General features: G+C 54.8%; 1 protein-coding gene across 3 annotated transcripts; it reads left to right on the plus strand.

Moving 5' to 3' along the window:
- Positions 1 to 8,069, plus strand: OPTC (opticin). Of its 3 annotated transcripts, XM_058274989.2 has the most exons (7): positions 1 to 228; positions 1,002 to 1,210; positions 2,447 to 2,558; positions 4,053 to 4,211; positions 4,954 to 5,156; positions 6,779 to 6,874; positions 7,401 to 8,069. In XM_058274989.2, exons 2-7 carry the CDS (start codon positions 1,007 to 1,009, stop codon positions 7,569 to 7,571), a joined length of 945 nt encoding a protein of 314 aa, XP_058130972.1. In that variant the 5' UTR covers positions 1 to 228; positions 1,002 to 1,006; the 3' UTR covers positions 7,572 to 8,069. The 3 variants fall into 3 exon arrangements, with proteins under 3 accessions (XP_058130972.1, XP_058130973.1, XP_058130974.1); XM_058274990.1 differs by lacking the exon at positions 1,002 to 1,210 and having other exon boundaries at positions 20 to 228; positions 2,342 to 2,558; XM_058274991.2 differs by lacking the exon at positions 1 to 228 and having other exon boundaries at positions 1,195 to 1,210; positions 2,342 to 2,558.
- The last annotated feature ends 2,512 nt before the right edge of the window (positions 8,070 to 10,581 follow it).

Genomic DNA, 10,581 nt, shown 5'->3' on the forward strand with positions numbered 1-10,581 from the left:
AGCAGACCTAGTAAGAAAGGAAGAGACAGAGCGGGGAGGGGAGAGAAAGAATGTCCTCTCATTAAGCAAAGGAATGGGGAAAGACCTCCTGAGGAAAGAGGAGGGGAAACGGCTGGACGTCAGGGAGCCTGAGTCTGCTGGCCACACTCTGGCCCTGACTCCTTGCCGTCTCCCCAGACCCCGCTTTCAGACAGGCTTTCCATCATCTCTCTAGAAGGAAAAGCAGAGGTAAGTTTCGCGGTCTGAAGCCCCCAGCCCATTGCTTTTCAAATGAGGGGCAAGAGTTGGAGCAGAAGGACAGTGAGCAGGAAACATGAATGGAGCGTTGGCCTCTGGGTCAAAGAGCTTGGAGGAGGCTTCTGCGTGGGCAGTAAACTCTGTATCAGGATTTATTTTTAGGGTGCTATGATTTGATTTGGGGAGGTAAGGTGGAGTGATTCCCCTTGCAGGAATTAAGCAAGCCAGAGGAGCTCCTAGAAAGGGAGGCCTGTGTTTTCTCTCTGTGCGGCTGGCTTTGGGGAAGGGGTGTGCTTTCAGGAATACCCTGCGTCTGAGTACCTGCACCCCTCGTTCGTGGGGATGTATGTCCACCACACCGGTGCGTAGCGAGTAGGGTGGTGTGTGGACAAGGGGGCACACATGAGTGCGAGCTGAGCAGACGGGCCTATATCAGGGGTCTGCCCATGCCCGTGCGCGTGACTCTCGGTGTCTAAGGAGCCTGGCTCAGGGTGGCAGTGAGGAGGGGCTCACAGGGGACACCCTCCTCCCACCCAGGCATGGTCCTCCCAGCGCTCGGGGACCTTGCACTGTAACGAAGGCCGAGTGTGAGAGTGGATGGGCGCCCGAGTCTGCAGGTGGCGGGGACTGGGTGGGGGTGTGGGCAGCTCCCACTCAGCTGGAGGGAGAGCCCTCCTCCACGCAAGCTGCCCACCCTCCTGCCCCTCCCCGGGATTGGACACCCACTGATTCCACCCCATTCTCATCCCCACCCCCACCCCCAGGCCCCATGAGGCTCCCGTCTCTCCTGAGTCTGCTGGCCCTGGCGCTGCAGGAGGCAGGGACGGCTGCTTTCCCACGGCAGGAGAGGCCCAGGGGAGAGGGCCCGGCCGGCGGGGAGGGCGGCGCCTACGCAGCGCTTCACCTGGGCGGCTCCGTCCTGAGCCTGCGCGCCCCCGAGCGGCTCACAGCCTCCGGGGACCGGCTCCCTGAGGTGAGGGGGCCCACCAGACGGACTGTCCCCGGCGGGAACCTGGGAGCCGGGCGCCTGGCCCCTCTCCCATCTGCTCATAATGTTAGAGGCTCAGGCCTCCATCTCCTGACTTGGTGAAGTGGAAATTCTAGTCCCTCTTTAGGATCTTTTTTGTTTTTAAAGATTTATTTTTTATTTCTTTCTCTCCCCTTCCCTCCCTCCCCGCCCCCTGCCCAGTCGTCTGCTCTCCGTGTCCACTCGCTGTGTGTTCTTCTGTGTCTGCTTCCATCCTTATCAGCGGCGCCTGGAATCTGTGTCTCCTTTTGTTGCATCATCTTGCTGTGTCAGCTCTCCGTGTGTGCAGCACTACTCCGGGCAGGCTGCGCTTTTCTCACTTTTCTCACTTCTCTCGCTCTGGGCGGCTCTCCTTAAGGGGCGCACTCCTTGCATGTGGGGCTCCCCTATGCGGGAGACACCCCTGCGTGGCAGGGCACTCCTTGTGCACATCAGCACTGCACGTGGGCCAGCTCCACACGGGTCAAGGAGGCCCGGGGTTTGAACCGCGGACCGCCCATGTGGTAGACGGACGCCCTATCCATTGGGCCAAGTCTGCTTCCCTCTCTTTGGGATCTTGTCACCTGGATGATACTAAGAAAGGAGACAGCAAACCTTCAATGTCTTTGTCCATTTGTACCGAACTTAGTAGGACCCCCTTTGAAGATGGACTCCACCCCCACCTTCAAATACAAATGTCAAGTACCATGTGTCTTTGGGGTGGGGGGAGCTGAGTCTTCATAGTCTCCCTCAATAAAGAAATGCCCCCCCACACCCGTTTTCTTAGACTTTCTTCCAGGCTGAAGGTCTTCCTTGGACCTTCCTGCCCTCTCAGGGGCTGGCCTTTGGCAGCAAGGGGTTCAAACCCCAAAACGTCCCCTCGTTTACTGTCGGACCTTGTCAGTGTGGAGCAGGGAAACAGCACCCACCTGGGAGAACCAGAGACCCGGCCTGGAATGCCACCACCTAGCCCCATGACCCCCAGCCCCTCCCCTCTCTGGGCCTCAATTTCCTTATCCACAGAGTGAAGATGCTGGAACAGGTTCTCTTTAGGTCCTCTCTGGGCTCACTCTGCTTTCCCCCCCTCCTTTGCCACAGTGACTCTTTGCACATTTGAAATTGGCTGTTGAGGCTCCCCAAGTTCAAAGTCAAGTCCCTCTCATGCAAGAGCTGCCTACTGCGTGCTCTCTGCTATGTCTCCAGGTTAAAAAGACCAGCCTGTCTCATGCCCCCAGGATCTGTCCCACCCAGAGCACTGTGGCAGCAAGGACACCGTCTTCAGTCCCCACTCTGCTGGGTTCCCCGACCAGCCACGGTAAGTGTGGGGCCACAGGGTCACGCAGTCCATAGGTCATAGGTCATAGGTTAATCAGCCATGACCCAGCACCAGGTACCAGAGTGGCAGGGAGAGGAGGGGAAACAGCTACAGTAAGAACGAGGGGAAAAAAACTAAGGGAGAGGCCTGCTGTCCCTAGTACTTTTGCCTAATTTCACAAATTGGGTAGGAAGCAAAGAAATGCCAAGAACTCTTCTCGGCCCTAGCACAGCCACCCTACCTTAATTAACAGCATCACTGGGGCAGCAGTTTGAGTGGTAATTAGATTATAGACAATTAAAAGCCTGGAGAGAAGAATAAATAACTTGGTGGCGGTCACTTAGTAAGGGAACAAATGCCCTTGAGCTTCAAATTCCTCCTTAACAGGTCTCTTTTCTCCCTCGTCCTCTCCTGCAGACGGGGATGCTGGCAGAGCTGGCAGCAAGGGTTTGGCGCTGTGCTGGGGGTCAGAAACCGGGCAGAGCAGGGAGGCGGCTCCGTTGGGCTCACTCGCCCTCAGCTTTCTGTTTTCCTCTTGGGACGTTTGTCTTGGGTGGATCTGGGGTACTGGGCGGGGAGTCTCACCACTCAGAGCTGCAGAACCTCAGGCTTGGAGAGACTGTCAAGGCCCTCAACTGGACATGCCATTCCAGGCCGTGGGCGAAGCAGGGTGCCGAGGCGCCCTCTCTCCACCTACACTGCCGGCCACTGCTAGTGAAGAATTGCCTCTTTGTCTTGGTTTGTCAGAGTTCCAACTTGAGCTGGACTAGCACGGGTCTCCCAGGAATCTCTGTCCCTTGTGATAGCAAATGGCAGAAGCACCTGCACTTTCAGGCATCTCAGCCACTACAGTCTTCCCATCTTTCTAAAGCCAGCTGAGCTGGCCAGCAGGCCTGGGTGTCATGACCCTTAGACCCAGAGGTGGCGTGATGGGCTGAGAGCAGGGAAGGCCTGCTCCCCAAGGGAAAATGGGGATGCTCATACCATAAGAACGGAAAATGGGGGGTGCTGCGTAGGCATTGTCTACTCCATCCTGGAGCCACACAGAATGAATTTAACTCCTCATCCACAAAGCAGTTGGCAGACTCAGCGACCACTGGCCATTCCACTTCATTCTGATTTTATTTCATGTTCACTGTACCTTTGGGGACCAGGAGAAGCCCCTACGGAAAAGAGACCCAGGGTTTGTCCTAGAAACACCCCCAGAGGCTGAGGAAAGCCAGGGAGGACAGGGCCTGATAAAAGCACCAGTGGACGTGGGGGGCAGGAACTGAGAGTCGACCTGCTTCCCGTAGGCCAAGGGCTGAGTGAGAGGCCGGGGGCAGCCAGCGGCACTGTCTGCGACATCGTGCCAATTGGCCTGGGCGGCAACCCACGGGCCACCAAGAGGAAAAAGATGGCATGGCTCAAGCACTCCCCGGGGGAGGGCCCCTGGCCCGAGGCTGAAGGAGTCTCACCAGGGGTCTCCCCCTGCTCCAACTTCCACCTGGCCAGGCCTGCCCACCTGCCTCATCTGCGTGTGCCTTGGGTCCTCGGTGTACTGCGATGATGCCGACCTGGAGAGCATCCCTCCTCTTCCCCAGACGACCGCCTACCTCTACGCCCGCTTCAACCGCATCGGCCATGTACGGGCTGGGGACTTGCAAGGCCTGAGTACGTAACACTCTGGGGAAGGAGAAAGGGCCAGCAGAGGGCACCGCCAGGGTCCTCTCCCTTGCACCAGCCATGTGCACCAGCCAAGCCGTGTCCAGCTGTTCCTGGGAGATTTCAGTCTCTCCAGCTCACAAGCGGAAATTCCTTTCCTTGTCTTGCTAATTCCTTTCCTTGAAGATGTTAGATGGCAGAAGTGACCTCTTGTCCCCATAGGCCTGGAAAGCTGGGAAGGTCTGAGCAAGCCTCTATTTTCAGCATCTCGCAGCAGCTGTAGCTCAGCGTCGTCCTGGCCTCTGGACGAGACCGTGATAAATCTGTTTTCTACAGCACCAATGCTGCTGACATGTTTGTTTTTTGCTTCTTTATGTTTTATGTCCTTCCTCAGACGTGGGCTCAGGTCCACATTCTACCACCAATTATCCACAGCCTTTCTGAGCCTCAGTGTCTTTTGTGCAAACTAACAGGTAGAGGTGGGGGTGGGATGGGCCCAGGAATTCCTGGGTCTATTGGCCCTAGCTCTCGAAAACCTTTCCAAACCCATCCAAAGTGGGCGACCACAGTCAGGCCTCTAGAGGAAGGCATTCCAGAATCCAAGAGCTTTTCCAAGGATCCTCCTGGACCTGGTGCGGGTGGAGAGCTGGGTGGCGTTTCCTTCTTGGATGGATGAGAACTGTCCAAGCAGGGGGCTTGGAAAGATGGTTTGTTCTGGCTTCTCTCTTTGTTCTCCTCCCGTACTCCTCAGCAAAACTGAGGAAGATTGACCTCTCGAGCAACATCATCTCCTCCATTGACGAAGACGCCCTGTCCTTGCTGCCTGCCCTGCGGGAGCTCATCCTCCCCGAGAACCAGCTGGCTGTTCTGCCCGCGCTGCCCAGGGGCATTGTGGTTCTGGATGTCCGCCTGAATCAGCTCCGGAGCTCGGGGATACGGCCCGCAGCCTTCAGGGTGAGTCAGGGCCACCGTCCACCACCGTCCCCTACCACCCCCCCGACCCTCATGGGATATCCCTGCTCTGATCTTGTTCCAGGATGTAAACATCAAACCCCTTTTTTTTTCATCCTTTCCCATTTGTTTTATGGATAGTTCTTTCAGTGGTAAGAAATTGATCTGACTCAAGAGGAGGGTGGTTTACAGCCTGCCATCTTTTCCACAAGCTAAATCGTATTTGGAAGTTGGGAATATACCAAATTAAATCAGAAGTAGCCTCCTGAAGCAGGGGTAAGGGCCTAGAGGCATACCTGCCTGTCCCCTCCCACCCCCAAATTCCCATCTCCAATACCTCCCACCCTCCCGCTCCTCTGTCTGTGAAGCTCTTGAGGGAGTTTTTTTTTTTTTAAAGATTTATTTATTTTATTTTATTTCCCCCCCCCCCAAGTTGTCTGTTCTTTGTGTCTATTTGCTGAGTGTTCTTCTTTGTCCACTTCTGTTGTTGTCAGCGGCATGGGAATCTGTGTCTCTTTTTGTTGCATCATCTTGTTGTGTCAGCTCTCCGTGTGTGCGGCGCCATTCCTGGGCAGGCTGCACTTTCTTTCGCGCTGGGCGGCTCTCCTTACAGGGCACGCTGCGTGGCACGGCACTCCTTGCGCGCATCAGCACTGCACATGGGCCAGCTGCCTTGAGGAAGTTTATGGAATACGTTGTCAATACCACAGGGGTAGCAGAAAGAGCTCCAGGCCAGAGGGCAGAGAGCTGCTGTGTGACCTCAGGTCCTGTTTTTCTATCCCTAAATGAAGAAGTAGGATTATAAGATCATTAAGGCCCATTGCTGCTCCAGCCACTCAAATGTCCTGGCTGCCTCTGTTTTAGGACACCCCTCTTTGCCTTGGCACAGACTGTTTTCCAAGGCTAGGATAAGGCAGGGACTTTGTGTTCTTGGGTGAGTCATCTCACCTCTCTAATCCTGTTCTCTCATCTGCAAAATGAGGGTCATAGCTCCTACTGGACAAAGTTGCTGGAGTGTTAAATAAGATAGCATTTACGAAGGGCACAGTAAGACGCCACCTGCACAGTAGATGCTCTGTAAATGCTGGCTACTATTCTTCATCGCTCCCCGAGCCCCCCTGAAGGCTTCTCTTCCCAACTCCACTTGTCCCGTCTCCCTTGCTTACTCAGCTTGCCTCCTGTGTGCCTTGTGAACCCCGTCCTGCTGCTCTGGACATCTGACCTGCACCACGCCTGCCCCAGGCCGAGCACTGCCGACGTGTCATTTGGGAAAATCCCTTCTGATAGCAGAGAAGCTGAGGCCGAGCTGAAATGCCCCTTGTCCTCCCTTCCACCTCTGCCCCCAGTCAGCGTCCACCGTGGCCTAGCTCTTTCACGGTCCCCCAGCCAGCGGCCTGCCCCTCGGTGGCAGTGGCTTTCGTTCTGCAGCCAGTTGGAGCGAGGCGTCCTGGGAGCTCCTTGAAGGCCTGTAGCAACAGCACGGAGCCTGGCGCCGGCTGAGGCAGGGCAAACTCTGAATGAGCAGCTGGAGTCATATGACTTCTGTTTCATCAGCCCCCACACCCCACACTGCCAGAGTCCGAGCAGGGCCCGCCAGCCTCCCACGCTCTTTGCCTCCTCCACAGGCGCTGGAGAAGCTGCAGTTCCTCTACTTGGCAGACAACCAGCTGGATTCCATCCCCACGCCCCTGCCCCTGAGCCTGCGCTCACTGCACCTGCAGGTGAGGGGGCCACCAAGAGTAAGGCCATAAACCCAGCACGGAGGATGGAGGTGAGAGAGCAGAAAGCAGGGGGTGATAGCAAGAGAAGCAAGACTTCGGCAGGGCTCAGGTTTCCTTCTTTACTGAACATGGATTGGTAGGTTTTATCCAGATAATTTTCCATGGCCCCAGTCTGTGTTTATAATCTTTTTTCTCTTTAAAATGCCTCCTCCTTCTCCCATCTTATGTACCTCACCCAGCTGCTTGTTTTGTCTCCCTATTTCCTCTGTCTCTCTTTCCTTCCTCCAGTCCCTCCCCACTTCCTCTCTCCTTGTCTTCCCTTCATCCCCCTCACTCTCTCCCTTTCTCTCCATCCATTCACCCTTCATGCATCTCCTCTTTTCACCTCTTGCTACGTGGCTTTGGCCTCCATGTGCCTCGGTTTCTCCAGGTGCACAAGGGGAGCAGCTGATATGAGCCCTGCCTTTGGTGCTGTCCGAGGGTAGACCCATTAGGCAAAGGCTGTGCAGTGGTGTGTTCTTTCCAGAATAACATGATCAAGACCATGCAGCATGACACCTTCTGCGACGAGGGAGAACACCGGCACACCCGGAGGCGGCTGGAAGACGTCCGCCTGGACGGCAATCCCATCCAGCTCAGCCTCTTCCCCAGCGCCTACTTCTGCCTGCCTCGGCTTCCCACAGGCCGCCTCACCTAGCCTGAACAGCACCCGCGCCCCCACCACCAATCTGCCAGGTATTAGCCAGCCTCACGAGCACTGCAGACTCACCCCCTCCACACACACGCTGAGAAGATCTCCAAACTCACATTTCTCCGTTCTCGTTCCTTAACACCGTATGGCTCCTTGCTCAGAGATTAGCAATGTCTATGGCAAAGCTTTTCTCCCATATTCCCTGCACCTCCTGCCCACACTGAGCACCAGAGAAAGCCATGGAAGAGGAAGAAGAGGAGGAGAAAGGAAAGGAGGAAAGGGGGGAGAGGAATAGGGGGAAAGGAAGGAGGACGATAAGAAAGAGGGAGGGAAGGAAAGAAGCAGTGGTGTGCCAGAGCCAGCTCATATTAAGCTTACAAGAACTTTGTAATTACAGAATTTTGCAAGCCAATTTTAAACATGGCCATTCTTAAAAGTTAAATTACAGAACTTGCAATTAAATGCTATATTAGAAATAAATATAATAAATCAAAGCTCCCAATATGATTGTGTTCCCAATTTTTTTTTTTTTACCATTGAAGTGGCTTACATGCCTTGTGTCTGTATGGTGGAAATACTACAGAGTGGCGGCTGCCTCTTCCCAGCTCCACGGTCAGTGACATCTCACTGCCAGTTTGAAATGAGCCATGGTGGGAGTAGTTACACCACAGAAATCGACAATTGCTACAGATCAGAAGAGCTGGTTGTCAAACATTCATGCACACCGTGCAGGAGGAGGACTGGCTGTTAAACTAGCCTCCACCTTTCCCGGAGTGGGGTGGGGTTTCTGTCATCTATTTCTCTTGCTGGCCAGGGCTTCCTGTTAGATGTGGAGGGAGCCAGCCATGAGGATGGAGAACTGTCATGAATCCTCTTCTGTGCCCTCCTTGCAGCGCCCTCATAATCCCTGACTCACTGGCCGGCCTCTGCGGGCGGCACCGCCAGCCCTGTCCTGGCCACCCTGGTGTCCGTCCTTCCTAATCGGGCCTCCATGTTCAACCACCAGAGGGCGCCCTTGTGCAAAGATAAAGAAATCCAGCCCTCACTCCCCGGCAGGCCTGGGCCTGCTGTACTGGGAGGATAAGGAAAACGGCCCCTGTTATCTGGCAGACTTGTTCCTTGAATTAGAAGGGAGGAAAAAGTCACATTTCCCTGCTTCTCATGAGGAGATGTTGGGAAAGGGGCATGTAATAGATGGGTACCTGGGCTCAGGCGTTGATGGAGGCATAAGAGAGAGTGTTGTGGGCGATTCATTACTCACTCAGCAAGGGTTTTATTGAGTACCTACCTGCGCTGTGCCGGGCCCCGAGTTCCATGCTGGTGATGATTTGGTGCACCTCAGAGACATCCTCATGGAGCGTAGAGTGTAGTGCAGAAGGCAGCTGCCAGTCAAATGATCCCATGAGTAACGTCACAGGTCAACTCATGGCAAGTGCCATGCAGGGAGTGTAGAGAGCGCTGTGAGAGCCTACAAGACGGTCCCAGCCTAAGAGTCAGGAAGACTTCCTACCAGAAGCCTGAAGGCGTCGGAGGTAGCCAGGCAGTAGGTTGCCAAGACAACCATGCAGGGTCCCAGGTGGTTCCGAGCCTGCAGGACGCTGTGTTTATGGGGACCCATGTGGAGGGGTCACTTACCCACCTCTGACCAGCCTTCACCAAGCACTTTGTTTTTATCTTTTTTTTAAAAGATTTATTTATTTCTCTCCCTTTCCCCACACCCCCCCCCCAGTTGTCTGCTCTTTGTGTCCATTCGCTGTGTGTTCTTCTGTGTCCACTTGCATTCTTGTCGGTGGCACCCAGAATCTGTGTCTCTTTTTTGTTGCATCATCTTGCTGTATCAGTTCTCCGTGTGTGCGGCGCCATTCCTGGGAAGGCTGGACTTTTTTCACGCTAGGCAGCTCTCCTTACGGGGTGCACTCCTTGAGGGTGGGGCTCCCCTACGCGGGGGACACCCCTGCGTGGCAGGGCACTCCTTGCGCGCATCAGCACTGCACATGGCCAGCTCCACACGGGTCAAGGAGGCCCGGGGCTTGAATCTTGGACCTTTCATGTGGTAGGCAGACACCCTATCAGTTGAGCCAAATCCGCTTCCCTCACGACACACTTTGGATCCTCAGGACAGTCCTGTCAAGCAGACAAGTCTGGGGTTATTATTGTCATTCTTCAGTGAAGAAATTGAGAAGTAGCAAGGGTAAACGGCTTACTCCACCCTGCATGTCTCACTGAGCCTTGGGCCCAAGACTCCACCCAGGCTGTGAACCGGGAGTGGGACGCCTTGAAGGCTGGCGGTTTGTGCCCTCAGGCCACTCCCTCTTTCCTCGAGCCCTAAGGAGTCTGGCACACCTGAGCCCAGAGGAGCACAAGGAAGGCAGTGAGCCAGTAGCTACTTGCCTTTCAACAATAGGACTTTCAGTTTAAAGTTCTGGCCCATTCTCCTTTCGCCTAAGGAATTTGTGACAGCAAGAACTCTCTATCTCCTCTACCAGTCCTATCCCCTTTCATATCCAAACCACACCTTGCTTTTTTAGAATAGGGCAAGATCTAGGTGAATGACAGCCAAAAGCCTTAGGATCCCCGAGTGTAAGAAACCCCAGGTTAAAGGAATCCAAGGAAAAAACACAAAGGGAGTTTTGCAGAACTGGAGGTCCCAGGAGCCAGGAGCCACATCGTGCTCAGATGCCCCCCTGGTGAATCTGGACTGAGAGCAGAAAGTCATCTGTCCTCTGCTCACCTGTGGAAAGAGGGGGCTAAAGTCCTGGACACCTGGAATCTGCTGGGCACTCTAATAGATGCTTTGTGTGCATCGTACACATCACTCCGTTTCATCCCAACAACAACCCAAGATGGTTGGCTTGATCATCTGTCTACCGCTAGTGAGGAAACTGAGGCTTGTGAAAAGGAAGTTGCCCAAATTCATGCAGCTAACAAGTGGCAGTGCCAGGATGCAAACCCAGGTCCAGCCCACCAGTGTCCAAAGTCTGTCTCTACACCACACTCAGGTGGAGGGGCTGCTTTC

Source organism: Dasypus novemcinctus, chromosome 13 (genome assembly GCF_030445035.2).
Source record: "Dasypus novemcinctus isolate mDasNov1 chromosome 13, mDasNov1.1.hap2, whole genome shotgun sequence".
Taxonomy (NCBI): Eukaryota; Metazoa; Chordata; class Mammalia; order Cingulata; family Dasypodidae; genus Dasypus; species Dasypus novemcinctus.

Bases quoted from the DNA above. Each gene is read 5' to 3' on its own strand.
- OPTC (XM_058274989.2), top strand. From the start codon at position 1,007: ATGAGGCTCCCGTCTCTCCTGAGTCTGCTGGCCCTGGCGCTGCAGGAG. The intron at 1,211-2,446 runs GTGAGGGGGCCC...CTATGTCTCCAG, and splicing joins CCGGGGACCGGCTCCCTGAG to GTTAAAAAGACCAGCCTGTC. The intron at 6,875-7,400 runs GTGAGGGGGCCA...TGTTCTTTCCAG, and splicing joins TGCGCTCACTGCACCTGCAG to AATAACATGATCAAGACCAT.